Source organism: Erpetoichthys calabaricus, chromosome 9, assembly GCF_900747795.2.
Source record: "Erpetoichthys calabaricus chromosome 9, fErpCal1.3, whole genome shotgun sequence".
NCBI classification, from domain to species: Eukaryota; Metazoa; Chordata; class Cladistia; order Polypteriformes; family Polypteridae; genus Erpetoichthys; species Erpetoichthys calabaricus.
Genome location: NC_041402.2, coordinates 29269666 through 29294491, shown reverse-complemented (window position 1 = coordinate 29294491; position 24826 = coordinate 29269666). Strand labels below are relative to the sequence as shown.

At 38.5% G+C, this 24826-nt stretch overlaps 1 protein-coding gene across 4 annotated transcripts in view; it reads left to right on the top strand.

Annotated features, from left to right (window-relative positions):
- rc3h2 (ring finger and CCCH-type domains 2) overlaps window positions 1-21937 on the top strand; it is a 114455-nt gene extending 92518 nt beyond the window's left edge. For 2 of the 4 annotated variants that reach the window (XM_028809219.2, XM_028809215.2), the window contains 2 exons: window positions 1203-1333; window positions 17446-21937. In XM_028809219.2, the coding sequence (XP_028665052.1) occupies window positions 1203-1333; window positions 17446-17632 (318 nt within the window). In that variant the 3' untranslated portion in view covers window positions 17633-21937. Of the gene's footprint in view, window positions 1-1202; window positions 1334-17445 lie in introns of those variants that run through there. The other 2 variants (XR_007935815.1, XM_028809218.2) reach the window with 2 other exon arrangements.
- Window positions 21938-24826: the final 2889 nt, after the last annotated feature.

Here is a 24826-nt window from a genome sequence, read left to right as displayed (position 1 = left end):
TGAAAGGTCACCATTGGAGAAAGCTTTTATCAAACATATTAACAAAATGAAAGTTTGGCCAGTGCAAGCTTCTTATTGTAGGTATTGATATAGCCTAATTGGTGGTGTTATATTTCCTCCACTATTGCAATATCCCATAGCTCCTTGTGGACAATTCCATTCAGGTATTGAGTATGAATTTCTAATTACAGTCTTCTTTTTTTATTTATAAGAGAACAAATATGTATACAATAACACAGTTCAGTTGAAGATACTCTTACATAACAATAAAGCCATACAGTATAGGAATAAAAGGCATTTCCACTTTTATTCTTTAGCACTCTACCTAGATGCTCCTTTTCTATTAACAATCCTGTCTCAGCCTGCTGTTTCCTTCCCACTGCATATTTCTGGATTTTATTTACTGAAACAACAGCTAGGCTGCATTAGAATCTCAAGTAAGGTAAAGTGAGAAGTATACAAATAGATCAAACTTGCATAGTAAAGTATTATTTATTTTCTATTTTCCAAGTTGTGCATTCATTGTTCTCAAATAGTATTCTGTCAGAAAACATTTTGGAAGCTATAATCATCTGTAATTTAATTATAGATTAAACGCTAGCCTATAACCACCAATAATTTATTCTTATTCATTACCATTAAATTAATTTAAAATAAATGATTGAATTTGTGTAGAATAGGTAAACAGAGCATGCACCAGCCCTCCACTTACATTGATTTGCCAGCAGGCATGAAAGTCATATATCAGAGCATAATTGATATTGAGCTACTCGAAATGGTTTCTTGTTCAAATATTATTTTCTAATGGCCTTGTATGATACACCACCTAAAGTCAAACTTGCTGTTATTTTGAATCAGCAGCGCTTAGTATGTCATACTCTCTTCATAACTAGGATCTGGCATCACTTGTGTGGAGCTCAAAACAATCCACATAATGCAGTATAAAACTTTTAAGACCGTTCTGATATGGAACCAGAGGTGCAGTATAAAGGAGCATAGGGTGGGAATGCGAGTTTTGTTTTTTTCACAGCTGAAAGAGATGTATTAATTAGCATGATGTAACTAGTTCTTTAAAATGTACTGGTTTCAGTAAAGATCCTGCATGTTCTTAGGCTGCATTGTAGAAATATCCATCTAATTCATTAGTGGGAGGATTTGCTCCTGTAATGTGTTTTCTTTCCTATCCTTTGTACTTGTTGTAGGAGATTCTTTGTGTCAGTACTTGCAAAAATGAGCTCTCGAATGGAACTGGGAATGGAGACCAGATGAAGCAAAACAACAAATCTTCCACCAATAAGTTGGGGAATCGTCTATTAAAGCAGATTGCCCCTAAGTAAGCATTTTTATGTAACCCAAATTGAATTAATTTGAATAGTTTTCTAAATTGTTTCTGCAGTAAGATGCAGTGATCCACTTTTAGCTGTGTATGAAATGGTGGACCATTTCCTTATAGGATGTCGCTGATTGCCTTACAATGCATGTCTTTTCACACTTTCTAAACATGCTGCACATCAGGATGCTTTTAATCTATTTCAGTCATTACTTAATTTAGCTAATACAGTAAGGAAAACACTTTCATGACTTCAAAGGAAGCTAATTTCTATAGCAGAAGAAGCACATGAAGTATAAGAAATCTGGTGCAGGGTACTTTTTAACCCTCTGTATTGTGCGAGGCAGCTTCAATATGACATGCTGGAGCATGCACTGGGTTTACATTATGGCAGGGTTTGCAAGTTCTGGGTCCCCATGGCTGCCAATGAATATCATAATCAGTGATTTGATTCTTTAATTACCTGATCTTTTTAACATTAACATTTCTAAGAATTAATCTTGTTTTTTGCTATAATTTTCAATTCTTAGCTCTCTTAGCTTTGACTCACTTTTTTCAGTGGAGTCTGCTCTCTTAATTGTACCCAAATACTGACCGTTCGTGACCAGTGGAATGGACACAGGTGCAAACAAACTGAATGCAAAAGTGCAGTAGCTATTTCATAAGTTGTGTTTATAAGCAAAGAATAAAGTAACCTGAACATTAACAAAAGACATAATATTAAACAGCGCATATATACTTACTATTTATCATTTAGCATAACCAGTATGTAATTTCTGCAGTAACATTAGAATTAACAATTTAATTAGAAAAAGAGAAATGCCAGTTTTTTTTTGTTTTTTTTTTTCTTTTCTTTATTTCGTCTTAATACGATTTCTCGTATTAGAAATTTGTTAGTTTTCGCACACCCCTTGGTGTTAGAGCGCAGGATCAGACATTGTACAGCGCCCCTGGAGCAATTACAGGTTAAGGGTCTTGCTCAAGGGCCCAGCAGAGTAGGATCTCTTTTGGCAGTGACGGGGATTCGAACCGGCAACCTTCAGGATACCAGCGCAGATCATTAGCCTCAGAGCCACCACTCCGCCCTAACACTTAATTAGCTGTGCAGTTGCATTGGCTGAAACAGAAAACCAACATCCACAGGACTGGACCTGAAACCCCCTGCACTGGAGCCTTGATTTAAAGGTGTTACTGGTCCCTAAGATGGCAGCAAGTATGTAGGTACTTGAAAAGAAGCTTGCTTCTTGTCCTATATGCTCTCTGTTGACAGTTTATTGACCAGGGTTATTAAATCAGCAGCCAAGAAATATTACAAAGTTGAGACTGTAATGCAGATTTTTTAAGTTGGTGTTAAATAAGGAGTACAATATAAAATGGCTATATAACATGTTCTTTACATGGATTGTATTTATAAGTTATTTTTCCATTAAAATATTTAGTTTTGAAATTACTTAACATTTGTTTTCCATACCATTAACAGTTCTGTACATTAGACCTTAGCATTACATTTCCAAAACAAAAGGCATTTACATTGAAGCAATTTTAAACATAATTATCTTACTTCTTGCAAGTGCAACCTTTCCATATTTTCATTATCCATACTTGTTCACACTTAAACTGCGTCATCCCGTCACCTGTGTTATATCATCATCACTTCCAGAAAACCAGCCTTCATTAGGAGCCACTATTTTATATGTTATTACTTTTAAGCATGTACAGAACAGAAAATATGATTCATTTTTGAACACTAGAGTTAAAGGGATTAGTGCAGCCACTGGAAGATTTGTGATTTCAATGTGAGCTCATCAGATTTCTCATGAGTAACTAGTACCAGTGTTCTCCCCAGAAATTTTTTCCAGCCGGGTGGCATGAAAAAATAGCTGGGTGGGGCGGGACGGGGAAATTTGGTGGTGGGGAAAATTAAATGTGCACTATTTTTATTAGTTAATTATTATTAATTATTTTCCAAAGCTCAATATGACTTCCTTTTTTAAGGTTTGACACTTGTGCCAGAATATTTTTATTAAATTTAAGAAGTATCCAATTCAGGATCCTAAAACCCTAACAAAAATTTTAAATAACAATTGTTATGACATAAACCAAGAGGCACAAGTATTGTCGCTGTTGGGAAGTGAAAACAATGAAAAAAAGTATGGGAAACCTAATGAAGAAAAATTTAAAAATATTCTTCAAAGCCAACTTGCATATGCAGAAGGTGTCTTCAGTTAAATATTTATTCTTCTTTTCTTCCTAGAGGCCCAGTTGTCTGCAGCTTTCCCATAATCAAAGTCTCCAGGATCTGGGCCCTCCAAGGAGATCACTCATCATACACTGTCGTAGTGACTGTACTGCAAAGTCATGAGACAGCCATCTAGTGTCACTGGCCATTTTCAGCTCAATCTGGGGAATGTTCAGAATATTTTGAATTTCCGTTAAACCAGCCAGGGGTGGCCTTAGGCATGTGCAAACTGTGCACCTGCACAGGGCCGCCAAATCCCAGGGGCCGCCACGCCAATATATATTGAATATAAAACAGAAAGAGAAAATAACGACACAGCTGACGGCAATGAGGCCGAAAAACATTGTGTTTCTTGTTAATTAGTACGCTGTATTTACTGATGTCGCTAGAGTCGGAGCAGTAAGCTATATGTAATATTAAAATGTTCTGCCGTAATGAGAATATCATGGGCCGCCACTTGGTTTTCAAGTTACGGACACGCACATATAGAAGCGAAGCTAGTACAAGTGGGCAAGTCGTCTTACAAGTTAATGTTTCACCTAGGTTTAATAAAGTATTAGTTTTAGCGCAATAGTCATTGTGAATATCTGGTCGGATAGGGGACACAAGACATTCGCATACCCATTCTAAGTAAAATGAAGAGATTTCGAGTACACAAATCTGGTGTTTTGAAACGAAAAAGTGAAAGGCGGCTCAGGAGGCTTTCATTGTGTCACAGGAAGGAGCAATCCTGAACTCTATCACCCAAGGGAAACCTAAAGATGGAGAATCCTCCGGCCAGAGTACTGCTGATACGCAAAGTGAAACAGGCGTTGATGACCATAATCATGAACAAAAAAGTGATGATATCCATGAGCAGAATGGTACCCATGAGCAGACCAATTTCTCTGCCCAGGGCCGCCACGAGCCTAGAGCTGCCCCTGAACCAGCCATCCTAAATGAAGAATTTTGGATGAAATAGAATAGCTGCCTTAAGATGTCGTTCAGTTTTGTTAAATAAGGTGCAGCAGCTGCTGCTTGGGCATTTGTAAGGGCCAGTCGGCAGTTTAAACAGTGGCAGTTGACCAAGAGTCCAGATGTTTTATCTTTAAGCAGTTTTGCCACACCTTTCTGTTTCCCAATCAAAACAGCTGCTCCATCTGACCCTAGTCCAACCAGATTAGCAGTTTTCAAGCCTAGAGTGTCCATAGTCTCACTCAGTGTGTTGGTTATAGTCTCCGCTTTGCCATCAATCATATTGCGGGTTGATACAATGCTAATTCTGACCCCTTTAGTGACCTGGCAAACATATTTAATGTAAATAATTAATTGTTTTACATCTGAGATGTCTGTAGTTTTATCACACAGAATACTGAAAAAATTTTCTGTTTGTATATTTTTCAGTATGTTAGATTTTATTTCTGATGCAGAAAGACATCCAACAACTCTTGCATTATTCTTTGAGGTTTAATGTGCATTTTTACCAACATTGAGATGTAAATAGGAACAACCCATTTCTTTACAGTGTTCCAACAGCTTTTCAAACAACGTTATATGTGGCAACTCATTTTTTACCAATCAATGCATGGATCTTAAAGCTCCCACAAAGGCATCTCTCTGTAAGTTATTTAACACAGATAGAGATCTTTCAATTTGATAGATTCCAGTTTGCTCTAGTACACGCTTTCCTAAAAGGTCAGCAGAAGACTCGATGTGCGTGTTACTTTTTTCATGGTCCAGAAAGCTTTCTTTTCGAATTCTTGTGCATGGCACGTTTACCCAACGTAATCCCTCCTTGGGTGGTGTTTGTTTGAATATTTCATGCACAATGAGTACCACATACCATTTTCTTTGACCATTAGTTTGTGATGTCTCTTTTCTGAAATAACTGAGCAGTGTTGTTTTCTGAACACTTTTTTTGCTCATGTTGGTAAAACGTTTGAAAAAAATTAAAAGTACCTATGAATAAGACTTTTGAGTGGGAAAGTGAGAGCCTGTTGGATATTCAATTCACTCTTGAACTATGGCAGGTACGCATTCTCGACATTTTCACTTTAATCTCGACGCCTATGTCAAGAATAAAGTCGACATTTCCACTTTATTCTTGATATTTCTACTTTATTCTTGCCTTTTATCTCGAGATTAAAGTCGACATGTTGACTTTTCAAGTCAAAAAATAGACATTTCCAGTTAAACACTATATAGAAGTCAATGAAAAAGCCTGACCACAGTATTGATTACAAAGTACAATATAAATATCTCTAATTGTCATTGTGACTAGTAAAAATGTACATACAGTGCATCCGGAAAGTATTCACAGCACATCACTTTTTCCACATTTTGTTATGTTATAGCCTTATTCCTAAATGGATTCATTTTTTTCCTCAGAATTCTACACACAACACCCCATAATGACAACATGAAAAAAAGTTTACTTGAGGTTTTTGCAAATTTATTAAAAATAAAAAAACTGAGAAATCACATGTACATAAGTATTCACAGCCTTTGCTCAATACTTTATCGATGCACCTTTGGCAGCAATTACAGCCTCAAGTCTTTTTGAATATGATGCTTGGCACACCTATCCTTGGCCAGTTTCGCCTATTCCTCTTTGCAGCACCTCTCAAGCTCCATCAGGTTGGATGGGAAGTGTCGGTGCACAGCCATTTTAAGATCTCTCCAGAGATGTTCAATCGGATTCAAGTCTGGGCTCTGGCTGGGCCACTCAAGGACATTCACAGAGTTGTCCTGAAGCCACTCCTTTGATATCTTGGTTGTGTGCTTAGGGTCGTTGTCCTGCTGAAAGATGAACCGTCGCCCCAGTTTGAGGTCAAGAGCGCTCTGGAGCAGGTTTTCATCCAGGATGTCTCTGTACATTGCTGCAGTCATCTTTCCCTTTATCCTGACTAGTCTCCCAGACCCTGCCGCTGAAAAACATCCCCACAGCATGATGCTGCCACCACCATGCTTCACTGTAGGGATGGTATTGGCCTGGTGATGAGCGGAGCCTGGTTTCCTCCAAACGTGACGCCTGGCATTCACACCAAAGAGTTCAATCTTTGTCTCATCAGACCAGAGAATTTGCTTTCTCATGGTCTGAAAGTCCTTCAGGTGCCTTTTGGCAAACTCCAGACGGGCTGCCATGTGCCTTTTACTAAGGAGTGGCTTCCGTCTGGCCATTCTACCATACAGGCCTGATTGATGGATTGCTGCGGTGATGGTTGACCTTCTGGAAGGTTCTCCTATCTCCACAGAGGACCTCTGGAGCTCTGACAGAGTGACCATCGGGTTCTTGGTCAACTCCCTGACTAAGGCCCTTCTCCCCCGATCGCTCAGTTTAGATGGCCGGCCAGCTCTAGGAAGAGTCCCGGTGGTTTCGAACTTCTTCCACTTACGGATGAAGGTGGCCACTGTGCTCATTGGGACCTTCAAAGCAGCAGAAATTTTTCTGTCACCTTCCCCAGATTTGTGCCTCAAGACAATCCTGTCTCGGAGGTCTACAGACAATTCCTTTGACTTCATGCTTGGTTTGTGCTCTGACATGAACTGTCAACTGTGGGACCTTATATAGACAGGTGTGTGCCTTTCCAAATCATGTCCAATCAACTGAATTTACCACAGGTGGACTCCAATGAAGCTGCAGAAACATCTCAAGGATGATCAGGGGAAACAGGATGCACCTGAGCTCAATTTTGAGCTTCATGGCAAAGGCTGTGAATACTTATGCACATATGCTTTCTCAATTTTTTTATTTTTAATAAATTTGCAAAAATCTCAAGTAAATTTTATTCACGTTGTCATTGTGGGGTGTAGAATTCTGAGGAAAAAAGTGAATTTAATCCATTTTGGAATAAGGCTGTAACATAACAAAATGTGGAAAAAGTGATGCGCTGTGAATACTTTCCGGATGCACTGTATTTCAAAATTGAATTCTTTCTATATTAAAAATTATATTTTCAAAATGTAATTCTGATTTACTCAATATTATTATCACTACTCAAAGGAAGGCAGTAAATGTTAAAACTACTTGCCATACGTCCATGCTTCTTATGCTCAAAAAGTAGGCAGAATTATTTATTGTGCAATTATCTGTAGAAGAGAAAGCACTTAAGAGGCACAGATGAAAGTCTGTATACACTAAAAGAGGGAGCTGCAGCATGTAGTATTTAAGGATGAAAGTTAGATGAAATACTAAGTTGGATGATCATGTTAGATGAAATGACTCGCAATGTTTAGGAAACCAGATCAGCACAAATGGAAGTGCTAAAAAACAACACAAAACTAAAAAAGCGTCCATTCAAGGGGCACATTTAACAGCTTGCAAGTGAACCTGCAGGCACGAGAAGGAAAAAGAGTGCTGTTCCTCCTGAAGCAGCTGCCCAAGAAGAACACTTAAAGCCTCACTGTCAGATTACGTTTGAGAGAGCCATCTTATCTGATGTCCTGCATGTTTTCTTCTCTGCACACATTTATTGAAGCACATTTTTAATGTGTGCTTACAGTACCTATAAAAATATTTAGCTCTTGGAAGTGTTGACATTTTATTGTTAGAAAAAATTAAATCACAGTGGATTTTGTTGGCTTTTTTGATACTGATCGACAGAAAAGAGTCTTTAATGTCAAAGTGAAAACAGACTTCTGAAAAGTGATCTAAATTAATTATAAATATCCAAAACACAAAATAATTGATCTCATAAATGTTTTCCTACTTCAAGTCAGTATTTAGTAGGTGCACCTAGCGACGTCACAAGAATGGATATTTTGGTACTAATTTGACACTAATTTTCCAGAAATGTAACGATACCAGCTTTTTTTTTTTTTTTTTTTTTACAGTATCAATGATACTGCACTCATGCCTTACTGCAAGTAGGCAAACTACTCTGGAAGGCACAGTAATACATGAGAAATATGTGAGTGAACCTCCCTATAAAAATATCTCACAGTGTTGATGAAACAACACTGCATCAACACATGTTGAAAAGAAAAACAGCAGAAGTCATGTCTGCAAATGCTTTTGTGTCTGCTTAAGAAACTTTCAGCACATGAGTGCAGGAATCATACATGTTTAAAAAAAATATAAAAAGGGCAAAACATTGAACCAAAACTCAAACAAAGTGGTTATTTGGCTTCCCTACAGCAGCAATGACATGATTTCATTTGCTAGTACTAAAATAAAATTTATTTAATGTTTCAATGCTTTAAAGAACAAACCCCATCTATCAGTACGATATTTACTATGTTAACAGAGACTTTTAATCGCCGAAACACACAGTTGGTAGGACCATCAAAACAGCATACTTCATTGCTAGATACAAATCCACAATCACTGAATTTGTGTCATTCATTTGACTTTTGAAAGTAAACTTATCATTTTAGTATAACCCATAAGTGAAAGCACATGTTATATATTTGAATGGTACATTGAAGAGTGTAATGCTCTCTCACAGTTATAAATGTGTTGTGCACAGGTGACGACAGCCCAAGTAATTTTCTAATTCTGGATTTGTACAGACGCATAAGCAGTCACAAAGTATGATTACTCACGTAAAAAACCTTGAAAATGGCAATACAACGGCTGTTTAAATAAAACTTAACAAATTTGATTTCACCCAGGAAGCTTTATAGTTGGGACAAATGTTTAAAAAAAGAAAGAAAAGGAGAGACACATTTGGAAAATGAAAACACCATGAGTTTCTGAGATTTGAAATATGAATTAATTTCACTAGAAGAGTTGGTTTAAATGCAAATACAGTGGAACCTCAGGTGACGACCATAATTTGTTCGAATACTCTGGTTGCAACCCGTTTTTGGTCATGACCCGAAGTAATTTCCCCTATAGGATTGAATGTAAATACAATTAATCTGTTCCAGACCGTACAAACTGTATGTAAATGTATTTTTTAAAGATTTTTAAGCACAAAAATAGTTAATTATACCATAGAATGCACAGTGTAATAGTAAACTAAATGTAAAAACATTGAATAACACTGAGAAAACCTTGAACAGAGAAAACTAACATTGCAAGAGTTCACGCTACAGCCTTATGAACCGCTCGCTGTAAACACTTTTTTTCAATGAGATTTAAGCACAGGGAAAAAAATGAACATTTGAAAAATCCTTAATTTATACAAAAACTAACCATAAACAACCAAGAAAACTAACCTTGCATGAGTCAAGTTCTGGCATGAAGGAAGTGAGGAGGAACTGGGTGGAGAGGAGATTTCAGTTTTGAGGTAAAGTATGTGACGATGCGGGTTTGCTGCATGCTCCCATCTCACTTCTGGGAGCCCTTAAACCCATCACCGTTGGTAATGTTACTGATGAGCACGACAGTGAGGCACTACAATGGAGCAAGGGAATGGTGCAAAAAGTGCCAAGTGCTTTTATGAAAATCAACAAAACAACAATCAAAAACAAAGTCCAAATTAAATAAAGTGCAGTGCTTTCAGAATCCTTCAATAAAGAATCCCATAAAAATAGAAGTGAAGTGGAGGTTAAAGTCCAATAGAAAAAAGTCTTCATTAAATACAACGAGGTTAAAACAATGTTGGAAACAGTCTCTTTAAAAACAAGCCTGGTGCATTCTTTAACTCATGACCCCCCTGCTTCTTCCTATCCAGGCTTCGCAACAGGGGAGCCACTGTACCTGCAGCTGTCCTTCCTTCTGGTCTGGAGGCCTCCGGATCCCTGGCTTCAGTCGAGCACTCTCCAGACCGACACTTGGCTTCCCTGGCGAATTCCCAGGGAATTCACCGCCCAAGGCTCACAACTCCCACTGCCTTCTCGGTCTTATGTGGCCAGCCGTCCTTCTTCTGGTCACTCCAGCTCCTTGATCGCTCAGCTGGAGTGACCGCTTCCTTCTGCCCCACCGACTGTCGGCCAAACACCCCTGCTTGGGCTCACTGTCCAGCTGCCTGCCTGCGAGCATGTGCTCGTTCGCTCGCTCACACCGGTTCTTTCCACAATGCTTCCTGCTTACTTCCTCACTCCGTAACCTCCGTCTTTCTTTTCTTTTTCCTCCCTTTAGCCGCCTAGCGCTTCTGTTTATGAAGAGGATGTGGCAGCTGTAGCAACCAGCAGCCCCGGGACCAATTACGGATGTGGACGGTTTCCCACCTGTGCACTTACTTGAGAAATGCCCACACCACAAATTCCCCTGGAACTGCTTAAGCCACTAAACCACCACGCCCCCTCGCTAAGCTGCAAGCGCGGCTATTATTTATTTAAAACTGGCCTCTTGACGTGAGCTGTGGACCCGCTATACCACAAAGTCCCTCTGCGCGATGCACATCTGCCCAAGAACAATGTACTGTAAAGGGAGAGACTGAACACGTCCGTAAATCGCTGGCGCGTACAAACCGGAAGGGAAACGAAATAGAGCACAAAGAGTTCACAGCGAATGCACAGGGAGAGACTGAACACGTACGGAAATCATCGGGGCATACGAACCGGAAGGGAAACTGGCTTGTTCGTCATCCGAGTGTGTGGCTGTGAACAGATGCAAAAGTTTGGCAAACTTTTTGGTCGTTATCCAATTTGTACGTGTTCAGAGACGTTGGTGACCCGAAGTTCCACTGTATCCTTAATTATCTTGTAATTCACTAATTCAAAAGTATGTATATAATAATGTTTGAATTTTTATATTTGCTATGGAATTTAAGCAGTAGCTGTCAATTACTGAACAGAAAATGTCAGATGCAATTGTACAATGTACACATGCTGAGATAAATCAGGTAGTTCATGATGATACAGTCAGGTCCATAAATATTTGGAAGAGAGACAACTTTTTTCTAATTTTGGTTCTGTACATTATCACAATGAATTTTAAATGAAACAACTCAGATGCAGTTGAAGTGCAGACTTTCAGCTTTAATTCAGTGGGGTGAACAAAACGATTGCATAAAAATGTGAGGCAACTAAAGCATTTTTTTAACACAATCCCTTCATTTCAGGGGCTCAAAAGTAATTGGACAAATTAAATAACTGGAAATGAAATGTTCATTTCTAATACTTGGTTGAAAACCCTTTGCTGGCAATGACAGCCTGAAGTCTTGAACTCATGGACATCACATCACCAGATGCTGGGTTTCCTCCTTTTTAATGCTCTGCCAGGCCTTTACTGCAGCGGCTTTCAGTTGCTGTTTGTTTGTGGGCCTTTCTGTATGAAGTTTAGTCTTCAACAAGTGAAATGCATGCTCAATTGGGTTAAGATCAGGTGACTGACTTGGCCATTCAAGAATTTTCCACTTCTTTGCTTTAATAAACTCCTGGGTTGCTTTGGCTGTATGTTTTGGGTCATTGTCCATCTGTATCATGAAACGCCGCCCAGTCAATTTGACTGCATTTAGCTGGATTTGAGCATACAGTACGTCTCTGAACACCTCAGAATTCATTAGGCTGCTTCTGTCCTGTGTCACATCATCAATAAACACTAGTGTCCCAGTGCCACTGGCAGCCATGCACGCCCAAGCCATCACACTGCCTCCACCGTGTTTTACAGATGATGTGGTATGCTTTGGATAATGAGCTGTTCCACGCCTTCTCCATACTTTTTTCTTGCCATCATTCTGGTAGAGGTTGATCTTGGTTTCATCTGTCCAAAGAATGTTTTTCCAGAACTGTGCTGGCTTTTTCAGATGTTCTTCAGCAAAGTCCAATCTAGCCTTTCTATTCTTGAGGCTTATGAGTGGCTTGCATCTTGCAGTGCACCCTCTGTATTTACTTTCATGCAGTCTTTTCTTTATGGTAGACTTGGATATCAATACGCCTACCCCCTGGAGAGTGTTGTTCACTTGGTTGGCTGTTGTGAAGGGGTTTCTCTTCACCATGGAAATGATTCTGAGATCATCCACCACTATTGTCTTCCATGGACGTCCAGGGGCCTCATGTAGAACTCACATTATAACATGGCGTAAGCACAAAAGCGGGAATGGGCGTACGCACAGAAAAAATCCAGATGCAGGAATCTGTACGTACGCAAACTTTCACGTTCTTCCACTACATAAATCCCGATCAGTGTGAAAAGTAACGTACGTGCACGCGCCTTCTGTCCCGCCCCAACTCCTCCCAGAATTACGCCTATTTGAATATGCAAATCAATATAAATAGCCTTCTGTGAAAAGACAATGGGAAAAGCACGGGGGGAAATATAAGAATTTCAGCGAATACCAAGTGAAGGCAAAGGAAAAACGTACTATTTGTTGGTTTAAACAGTGATATAAACAACAAAAGGAAGTTGATCGAGTGACAGAGTGTCGGAGAAACTTGAAGGCTCAAGTTCACAAAGTTGCACAGTGCCCGAAATAAAAAAGAAATCACATATCAAAGTCGCCGTGAAAAGGCGAGTCGTAGCCCACCGTCTGAGTGTCATATGAAAGCTTATTAGGGTACAGACAAAAAAAATAGGCACACAGTGGGGAAAAAAGCACGAAATGTCAACTTTAATCTCGAAATTTCCACTTTAATCACGTAGTTTATTTTGCCATTAAAGTAAAACATCATAAACTTCATCTTAAAATCGTTTAATTTACTAGTTTCTCAAATCCCATTGTAACTAAAGTGTTACATTAAATGCTTTGTTCTGTATTTGATCTTCTATGTGCTCTACATGTGTGAATCACTACCTGCTTCTTAAACGGGCTTTCTCTTTCTCCGACAGGACACATAATCCATTACATTCGTGATATTACAGCTTTCTGAATAATTAAAATACTGAGATGTATACGTGATATCTTTTTCATGATGATAGGAATGAAAGCATGTTATTAAACATGGGAACATGGTGGTGCAGTGCTTGTTCATGTCTCACGCAAGAGGCTTGCGGCGCCATGCGCGACCTTTGATGAAATAATTTATTACAGAAGTACTGTCTCTTTCAAACGTACTAACCTCCAATTCCTGTCCTTACTTTTCTTTCTCCAAAAACCCAATTGCTGCACAATCAGCTATATAGACGTGAAGCCATCTGTAAGCTTAAAACGCAGATTCTTCAAAACTTTTAAGGAACATTGAAATATCTTCGTAGTACATGTTTAATTATTATATCCGTCTATCCTTCCAGTGTCGCGTCAGCACCAGCAAGAATACAACGCAATGCAGGAACAATCCCTGAACTAGCTAGCGCTGTGGCACCGTGTCCTCACATGTTTAATTATTAACAATAAAGATTATTTAAATGAAGTTAAAGTTTTATCTGTATAATATAATCAACATATTTTGCTGCATTTCATCTTAAAAATGATATCGTCATCATATGTAAATTCGCACTTCATAAAGTGGCACAGGTTGTGCAATATTATAACTGTAGTGCAAGTTTACAGTGAGGAAAATTGTACTTATAAGTACAAACAGTTCTACAAGGAGTACTTGATGGACTGATTGAGTGCATTTATAGTTCTTGGGATGAAACTTTTTCTAAACCGCGAAGTCTGTACAGGGAAGTCTCTGAAGCGTTTTGCCTTGGCTCAGGCAGAGTCTGCTTCATGCCGTGTACCGATAAATCTCTTTCCGATCAGCTGCTGCTGTGATTCCCCACTCAGATACAGTGATATAAATACTCCGAGTGGTGCAGTGAGAGTAATATGGAAAAAGATGATCTGCTGTGGCAACACCTAACGGGAGCAGCTGAAAGAAGAAGAAGATGCAGTGAGAGTTACAACGCTAAAGCAGTTATGGTATTTGGAATACTATGGCTATTTCCTGGACCATTATATTGCTGCAGGTTAATTACAATCAGATGCATTACACTAATAAACAATATGCAGTTAGTTTCAGTGTATTTATAAAGCCGCATCAGGAATGTGGAGCCAAGAAAGAAAGGGTGACCACACAGGAACAGTAGCACTGCTTTGACGCTGGGTGCCGCCAGTCTGCAAAACCGAGCGGAGAAATTGCGTACGCCAAGGTATGAGTTACCGTGGAAATGTGCGTGGCTTTACGGCAAGTTTAGGTTTTATACATCGCGATTTGAGCATGGAAATGGGAGTATGCAACATTTCTGTGCGTACGCACCGTTTATACATGAGGCCCCAGGTCTTTTTGCATTGCTGAGTTCACCAGTGCTTGCTTTCTTTCTCAGGATGTACCAAACTGTAGAATTTGCCACTCGTAATATTGTAGCAATTTCTCGGATGGGTTTTTTCTGCTTTTGCAGCTTAAGGATGGCTTCTTTCACCTGCATGGAGAGTTCCTTCGACCACATGTTGTCTGTTCACAGCAAAATCTTCCACATCCAAGCACCACACCTCAAATCAACTCCAGGCCTTTATTCTGCTTAATTGATAATGACATAACGATGGACTTGCCTACACCTGCCCATGAAATAGCCTTTGAGTCAATTGTCCAATTACTTTTCAGCCCCTGAAATGAAGGGATTGTGTTAAAAAAATGCTTTAGTTGCCTCACCTTTTTATGCAATCGTTTTGTTCACCCCACTGAATTAAAGCTGAAAGTCTGCACTTCAACTGCATCTGAGTTGTTTCATTTAAAATTCATTGTAGTAATGTACAGAAAAGTTGTCTCTGTCCAAATATTTATGGACCTAACTGTATATCATTCTTTAATAAACCGTAAGCTAAAATCCTCCAAGCTTAAACCCCAGTGGTTGTTACAAGAGGAAGATCCCCATATCTGACACACATTAAAATTAAGCCTTGCATTGTTTTTTGATATTTATGAATGCTAGTACTAGTTTACTTAAATGATACTTGGGAACTACTATAACAGAATGCAATTTTTAAAATTCTAGAAAAATTAGACAATATTGTTCACTTCATTACCTTTGAATGGGATTTCTATTTTTGCCGTGGTATCGTAAGGTATTGAGTATAGTAAAATTTCACTGGTAATGGTATTGAATATAGTAATTCTGGCACCATGACATCCCTATATGCACTTTTAGCAGCAACTGCAGTCTTGGTTGTGTGTGCACAGCTCTGCACATCTGGACACTGAATTTTTTTTTCTCATTCTTCTTTGCAAAACTGCTCAGTCTCTATCAGATTGCATGTTGATAGTGAGTAAACAGCCTTTTTTAAGTCCAGCCACAAATTCTCAATTGGATTGATATCTGGACCATGTTAGAATATTATCATTGTTGTTTTTAAGCCATTCCTGTTCAGTTCAGTTTTCACCAACATTTATCAGAGTTGTTACAGAGAAAAAATGTAGTCCATTGAACTATTAGTAAGCCAAAATTACTAGTCTGAAATGTAACTTACATCCTCAGATTAGGTGCCTACCACCAATTTTAAACTCTACTAGCAAAATACCCGTGCTTCGCAGCGGCGAAATACTGCCTTAAAATTGTTATTAAGAAGAAAAGTAAACATTTTTAAACTGAGGGAATATATACAAATAATTATTTGTTAAGGATCTCTTTGTATACCACGTTGTCAGTTCGGCCCTCCGGTTGTAATATGACCAAGCTGTGCACTGAGCTTTTTTGAGCCAAACCTGTTGTTTTTGTATGAGCCGCTTTTTATTATTGGGATCGTACCTAGAAACAGAAGCTCTATTAACTTGTGGATTTGCGTGTTAATATTTAGCTGCAGTGTCTCTATTAACTTGTGGATTTGCCTGCGAGTATTTAGCGACAGCGTGTCTAAGAACTTGTGGATTTGCCTGCTAGTATTTAGCGACAGCATGTCTATTAACTTGTGGATTTTTCTGCGAGTATTTGGCAGCAGCATCACGAAGTTGTTTCCGCCTAGCTGCATCAGAAAATGTACCACGACGTCTGACATGCCTCCTTTTTACTGTTTTCTCACAGCTTGGATTGCTGCTTTCATAATCGGTTTGTGTTTCATGGTTTGTTTCAATTACGTTAGTATTTGCAGGATTTGTTGTGTTGAAGTGACATTCGGCATCTGTCAAGCATTGTAAGCATACAACTGGTTTCATCGATAACTTCGCATCCAGCTTTTGAGAGTTCAAACATTCATAAACATCAAAGTGTCCACTACTCAAATCGTCACCTGTGAATCTAAGATGTTTAAGAAACATTGGCGGTTCTCCAAATGTGTAAAATAGGCAGGCAGCCAACTACGTGGGAGGAGTGGGGATGGGGGACGCAATATAGGCAGGCAGCCAACTACATGGGAGGCGGGGGGACACAGGACGTAACCCCGCCTCACACGGTGACCGAGCTGCAGGCTATGGACGTATATACAGTATGTACGTAAGTAGGATTCAGTTATGACCGTTACGTGTAGAATTTCAATATAAAACCTACTTAACTTTTGTAAGTAAGCTGTAAGGAATGAGCCTGCCAAATTTCAGCCTTCTACCTAACATGGGAAGTTGGAGAGTTAGTGATGAGTGAGTCAGTGAGGGCTTTGCCTTTCGTTGTGTCGCAAAAGTCAATGAATGACTGCTAATGAAGTGACCAAGTTAGAAGAAGTAAGGCAGGACAAAATTTCTTTGTATACAACTCTAAAAATAGCCTACCTAATCTCCAAGAACGCACACAAAAGCAAGGGAACGATGGGAGAACCAGAACTCTGCTCACATTGCGTCGCTTCGTATCGCAAGACGCAAGTAGTAAGTCTGTGATAAGCGGAATACCGCTACACTTTGCACTCACGGGATGGAAGGACAATCCCAACCGCTTTTATATAGTGTCTTGATTATGGAAGCTTAATATATACTGTGTATGAAGTGCAAATAATGCTTTTTTAAATTATATAAAATTTTAACCTTTATATCAATGCAGTACACTTTTTTGCTGAATAAAGTGTTCAGGTTTTGATAAGAGTTTGGTTAGTTTAATGTTAAGCTTTTATCTCTAATGAAGCAGATAAGTAGTGTATAGTACTTTAAATATTTGTAATTAATGTCATATTTGATTGTACATCTAATTTGCAGATTAACATCTTTGTGACCATTATTATTTTTTCAGTAAAAAAAAAAAAGTGAGCCTGGTCAACAGTTCATGCGTCCACAAGACTGCAACTTCTACAAATGGAGTGAACTCAGCTTCTTCAGTTATGATCAGCCATTTGGTGGCGAAATCAGCAGCATTTGGGAACCCAGAGGACCCATCTCAATGCATATCCAATGGGGAGAACCTTCTGAACAGAAGTTAAAAGTTTTGGCTATGAGTGTCAGCTGACAGACAGCATTCACAGTGTGCTCTTTATGTGTGTGTGTGTGTGTGTGTGTGTGTGCGCGCACGCATGTGTGTGTCTGGACGCATATACACACACTCACTATCATTATGTGTGGGTCTGTATGTGTGTATAATACTTGCAGTCACATGCATATAAAATGAAAATAGTTTTTACAAAGAAATAAAATTAGTGTTGTTTTTATTTTTATTTATTTATTTTTTTTGATATTCTAATCAAAAAAAAAATCCCTTTTTTTTCCCCTGGAAAAAGACATTCATTTTCCATTATGCTAGCAGTTGAGGTGCTCTTTTACCGGTAATTCGTATCTAAGAGCAGCTTTATGGTGCAGTGACTGTGCCATGTTTGAAAATGAATGGCAAATTAAACTGTTAGTAAACTAGCAGGACCCCAAAGTGAAGTATTTAGTGAAAGTAATAAAGCTTTATTTTCATGTTTTATGCAAGCTTTATTTTTCTCATATCAATATTTAACACCATTGGTTTGTTTTTTTGATGGCACCTTTGCACATTTTATTAATATTTCCTTGCTTTGTTGTTGAAAGGTAAATGCTTGCATTGTATATCTGTGATTAAAGAGCTTCATTTTGCAGGACTATACTGTGTTAATAGAAAAATGTACTTTATGTGTACATATAATTTAAAAATTAATGTTGTGAAATGACAACATGGAACAAAAAAGACCACCCATGTACATTGTAATTTTAAATAATATTTGTTTAGAGCCTATAAATAATGTACTTATCTGATGTTATATTTTGTACAGAGGAATAGAGGAAAGGTTAAAACCTTTAAAAGAATATAATAGTGTACCCCACTGTTGTCTACTTTGTACAAGCTGTATTGTAAAGCTCCCTAATTTTCAATTTGCACTGATTCAACATGCTGATCATTTTGTTTGTCTGATTTAGGGCCTCTAAATAATTTGTGAATGAAATTATTTACATGCCTGTGTGTACTGTATTGGCTAAGTATTAACAGTGCTGCAAAAAACATACGACTGTCAATTCTGCTGAAAGCCTCATATTTACTGTATCATGCAGGAGGAACCCATTGAACGTTTACTGTGATTTATGCTCGTAGATCATTTTTACATATGGGTTAGCCTTGTTGTTTTTTGCAAATAATGTTACTTACCGTAAAGAAATCACTTCTTCCTGTCAGGTTCAACTTACAGCTTCATTTCTGTTTTCTTTTGACACCACTAAATGTTTTGACTAACATTTAAGGATCAAAACACTCCAATTCCCAAATACTTGAAAATATGTCTAGTGCCCCAGTGATGTGAACATTTGTGGTACACCCCATAGAGTCAGCACTGGTAAAATGACTAGACTTGCAGAAGGTCATTCTGTCCAATGACCACATACTGGATTGCTCTTTGCAGTCAGCTTCTGACAAGAGCTGTTTAAAATGGCCTTGCCGCCTATCCTCCCCCTGTCCTGAATCACTGGGGTTATAAAACTTATTGTCTGCATAAATGACCTTTTACGTCATAGCCATGCAGTATAAGTGCTTGTGGTGCTTCCTGGGCTGCATTTTAATGTTTATTGTAATTCATTAATTCATCGATTTGAAATCCAGTATTGTATCGATGTTAGTTTTCTTGCTGATCTGCAGGTTTGATTGACCTTTTAATTTCTTGAAGGGTGCGGTTTTGCATATGTTTTATTTATTTTCATTCTTCAAATTTTAATAACTTCTGTGAAGTTGATTATTGCAAATATTGTACCGTTTGTTTTAAACTTCCATTGATTCTCTTTCACTAGGTTTTTTTGCAAGGGTCTTCCTGCTAGTTAATCTGTGTGTGTGTGTATATATATATATATATATATATATATATGCATATTTATGTATATACACATATATATATACAAGATCCTGTTACTGGTCATAACGTTTGTTCAGTTTTATAATGATTGTAACCGAATTGTGAGTTGTAGATTTTTTTTTGTGGTTTAGTTTTGTTCACTCAGTTGTAGGTAGCAAGTTTTCACCTGAGGGCAATTATATTCTGCATAAAAGAATTGAAAAACGTATAATTGCTTAATGTGAAGGCGTTGAGCATAAAAGGACAACAGTCCTGTTTATAACAGGATCATAATTATGCATAATTTTGTGTGCATCAACTTGATAAACCTCTTGAAAATGATATACGGTATGTGTTTTTGATATATCTTTATAGTCCATATTAACTAAGTTAATGGATAACCTAGAATTATATTTGCTCTTGAACGTATTCAAACAAAGTTTTGAAAATTTTACTGCTCCATGCCCATGTCAGTTTTTACAGATCGCACTAAGGGGCCTGGGAACTTTTTGCCACATGTAGTTTGTCCATCTTCTCCACCCTCAGTAGTGTCCTGGCCACGCCTTTCAATTTAATTTTTGTAATGGCCAGGGATTAAAGCTGACACTACCTAATGAGCCACAGAGCTGTCCTAATTTTGTGTTTTGCTTATTTGTATTGTGCTGTTGGATTTTTTTTTTCTTCATGTTATGTTATTCAGATTGCAATATTTAGAAAAAGTGCCATTTTTGTTAGGGTGATCCATAAAGTTGCTTAATAGCAATATAGTACATTAACAAAAAAAAATGTTTATGACTAGGTGTTGCGGGGTACATTTGGCATCTAATGAAACAGTAGTATCCAGTCAAGTTTACTATGTTTTATACAAAATATTTTGTACAAAAAGTTTCTTTCTTATATGTTTGTTGCTGTCTACTGTTTGAACTTGTTATGTAACGTGTGCCTCTTTTTTCTTTAGAATGAAATTGGTGGAATAATTTACTTCAATTCTGAGATCTATCAAGTTGATACAAACTCGTGATTGTAATATGAGTATCTATTTTTTTCCTTTTGTCTATGCTTTGAATCATAGAATGGTACAGCATGTTGAGGCACTGTCACTGTAGCCCCTCAGGGAAAGCAACAAAAAAACATCAAGCGTGCCGCGAAGCTACTGAGGAGATCTTCGGCTTCTGCCAAAGGAGAATATTTCTTACACAAAGTAATCTTGTATTTCTGGCATCTTAATGCGTTTTTTGCTGTGCTGGAGGGATCTAGGATAACTTTTTTGTATACTGGGTTCTTTTGAGAGTATTTGCGCGCATAATTGTTGGTTTTGTACCTGTCAGCCTTACTGTGCGTGTGTTGGTAGACCAGGCTGCCTCTGGTTCCATTAGCTAATCTTGATTTCTTCACAGTGTAACTTGAACAAATCATCCCTCACGTTACAGGTTGTCAGGTACAAAAATAAATCCTCTTCTTTTTTAAAATAAAAAGTTCTATAAGATGGTGCAGTACTGCTTTACAAGTCAATTGCACACATCCCATAAACCCATCCAGTAAAGGCCTCAGTTAATGCAAGGCATGGAAATGCATGCAGTTCCTTCGCTGGGCAAACAAGTACATTATATCGTAGTTGTGATACAACACTTGTGGCTTTCATTTTGTACTGCACATGTCCAATATACGGCCACTTGAAGTATTGTGGTTAGCTTGCAGCATTTGCTGTCTGCATTTCTACTGTTTTATCGCGTATTCTTTTCCCTGGAGATGAAAAAAAGTCTTCTTTTGTATTGTTTGAATTTTAAAAATTTGCTTAGCTGGACAATGATGGGAAAAGAAACCTGTTTGTCAATTGTACAACCGATTGTGGAGCTCGAGTGTGAATACTTTTTACGTCTGTATTAGACATTTTCTTTGCAAATCTATTGTTCGATTGAAATGTAAATGAAATAAAAGATGGTACACATCCGTCATGTATAAAGCTGGCACCATCGATAAGATGGATTTAATGCTCATTTTTATGACATATATTCAGCTATATTTAAAACAAAATATATAATTTAAATTCTTTTTAAGAAAAAGTAACAAAAATGGGGAACATTTATAGGAATAATTTCTATTCCTCGTCTTTATTTTAAACTTGCAAGTTGTAGTTTCCCGTATTATTGTATGATTTGGAAAGCTGAACAATTGAGTCAGTCTTGGTTTGTTTGGTTTTTTTTTTTTCTTTTGTTTTTTTTTTTTTATATCCTTTTTTTTCTTCTTCGTTTTTTTGGAGATCTGTAATGACAAAGAATTTTCTTCTTTGTGTTAAATGTTTGCTGTAGCACTGAAGTACGTACTTGATCTGTGCTCTTGAGCTATTCACCAGATTAGGATAACCTGGATTTCAGTGTTCAAAAGATGGCTGGTGGGAAAGATTGCAGTATCTGAAAATGTATTTGCATGCGTAAAATAAACAAATATTCAAGACCTTTGGGCGTGAAGCGTTGTATTTTTGAATTTTTTTTTACTAAGGCATCTAATAAAGCCTGCGGTGGGTTGGCACCCTGCCCAGGATTGTTTCCTGCCTTGTGCCCTGTGTTGGCTGGGATTGGCTCCAGCAGACCCCCGTGACCCTGTGTTCGGATTCAGCGGGTTGGATAATGGATGGATGGATGGATCTAATAAAGCTTACTCCTTTACAAAAGAATTTCTGCTGTCAGTCATCCACTCCTGCAGCTCGCAAAAAAAAAAGGAGGTGAAGGGGCTCATACGTGTTAAGGCCATGTCATTAGACGACATGTCCATCGATTTTCAGTCTTGCTCTTCATTTACATCATCTTGGCAAGTTGGAGGCAGTCGGTGGTATGTTCCCATGAAGGAGCTGTCGTCTAGTCTGACATGTCCAGCTATTCACTCTGACAAGATCAAGCAGGTTTGATCTTTTGTCTTTAGTATTGGGGCGGCTTTGTGTGCGTGACAGCTGACAACCAAGGAAATCTCATGCAGAAATACAATGCGTATATTGCTGCGTCGAGAAAATCTGGAACACAGTTGTTTTTGGACCTCACAAACAGAAGAGAAGCTCATCCGTCTGATGTCTCCTGTTTCACATACCACAACAGAATGGGGAGATTGGGAAAGGGCAGAGATTGCACATTAAACTCACTGTACCTGTTAACCTTTTGTGCGGTGCCAGCTCTGCAAGGCTGCTGTCATCTGTCACAGAAAGAGACGAGCACAACTGCTGGGCGGAGGTTGGCATGCAGCTGCTAAATGAGACACATTCCGCCATTTTCAGTAGTGTAAATTGAAGTGATCTGGTAACAAGACCATCAGCCACAGTCTGCAGTTCTGACATATCAACAAGTAGAGCTCACATGATCTAACGTACGTTTTAGGCTTAACTTACAAGCACAATATATTTAAATACAACTGAAGTACTATAGTATGCATTGAAATAAATAATAAATCTCTGGACATTTACACAATGTGGGAAAAAGTGTCTTGAATTGAGAAGTTAAGATGATAAGGCATGTTGTAAAGTAAACTGATGAGAAAGAATTAGATACCATCAGGAAGGAACACTACGATTTAAATGTGATGTTTCATTTCATCTGTCCATTCTTCCACTAGAATGTTGAAGCTCGATACCTTCCTTGGAGGGGACCACCAGACTCAAGGCAAAAAACAGTCTTGCGTCATAGGAACACTCGCGCACATACGTTCCATTTCATTCATGCCAATTAAAATTTACCAGTCAGCCTAATGACATGTCTTTGGAATACAGAAGGTAGCATCGAGAGATAGCAGTGCCTTCAAAAAGGGTTCAGACCTCTTCACTTTTACATTCTTTTAGGTTGCAGCCTTGTGTTGAAAACATTTAAATTCATTTTTTCCAACATCAAACAAAACTAAATACCCCAGAACTACAAAGCAAAAACAGGATTTAAAACACTTAAAAAACGAAATATCCTACTGATAGAAGTATTAGGATCCTTAGCTGAAACCCTTTTGGCAGCCATTCTTCTTGGGTTTCACACACATGGATTTTGTTTTTTTGTTTTTTCTCCCATTCTTCCCAAGCTCTCACAGGTTGGGTGGAGACCCTCAGTGGACAGCTATTTTCAGGTCTGTCCAGTGATCAATATTGTTCAAGTCTGGGCTTTGGCTGGGCCACTCAAGAACATTCCCAGAGTTTTCCCCAAGCCTCTTGTGTGTTGTTCTTTACTTTATGCCCATTGTCCTATTGAAAGGTGAACCTTTGGCCCAATCTGATGTCCAGAGTGTCCTGGAGCAGGTTGTCATTAAGGATATCTCTGGACTTTGTTCCATTCAGCTTTCCCTTCCTCCTGTCTAGCCTCTTAGTCTGAGCAGCTGAAGAACAACCCCACAGCATGATGCTACCACCACCATGCTTTATCATCTCAAAGGTGTTGCACAAATGATTGTTGGTGTCTGGTTTCCCCACAGATACTGATGCTTAAAATTGAACCAAAACAATTTTGGCATAATCAGATCAGAGGATCTTGTTTCTCACAGAGTCCCTTAGGTACCTTTTTTGCAAACTCCCAAGTAGACTTTCATGTGACTTTTACTGTGGGGGATCTTTCATCTGACCTTTATATAACACTAAAAGACTACTTTAAAGTCACAAAATGAAGATTTGGAGACATGGAATGCAGCCATTTATTCTGTTGTTTACTAAATGTAACAAGAAACAATATGTCTGATGTATAAGGGGCTACACAGTAATTGAGATCAGTCACGTTCAAAAAGAAGTACCAACTTCTGCATGGATTGTTCAGTGATTGAAAGTTTGTTTGGGTGATCCTGTGTCTTAGTTGGGTTCCGCTTGCCTACTGGAACTTTGATTCGACAAACTCTGCCATTGTTCTCTTCCATGCGTTCAACCACACATCCTCGGTGCCACTGATTTCTTGGCATCATTTACTTACTTGATAATGATTATGTCATTCAACTTGAGGTTCTGCCTGTGAATGTGCCACTTCTGGCAAGTGGAAAGGTTCAAGAGGTATTCTTTTTTTTCCAGCGACTCTAGAACTGTTTAATCAGATGTTGGACTCTGCATCACCTTTTCGTCACATACACGTCTTTCTTTACAAATTGCCCAGGAGGTGAAAGAGCAACTTTAGACTTCATCAACATCAAGTGGTTCCAGTGACTTGGGATCATTGATTCCATCTCAAGTTAAGAGACAGCTGTTGACAATAACCACTGCTTCACAGAAGAATGTTCTAAAGGTGGTGTCATCAAGTCTGCTTGGATGCTGAGCAAATGTGGCATTCAGTGCGCTTTGAGCAGTACGAATCTGACCTTCCCAAACACCACCAGAATGCCTTGGTGAGGGAGCATTGA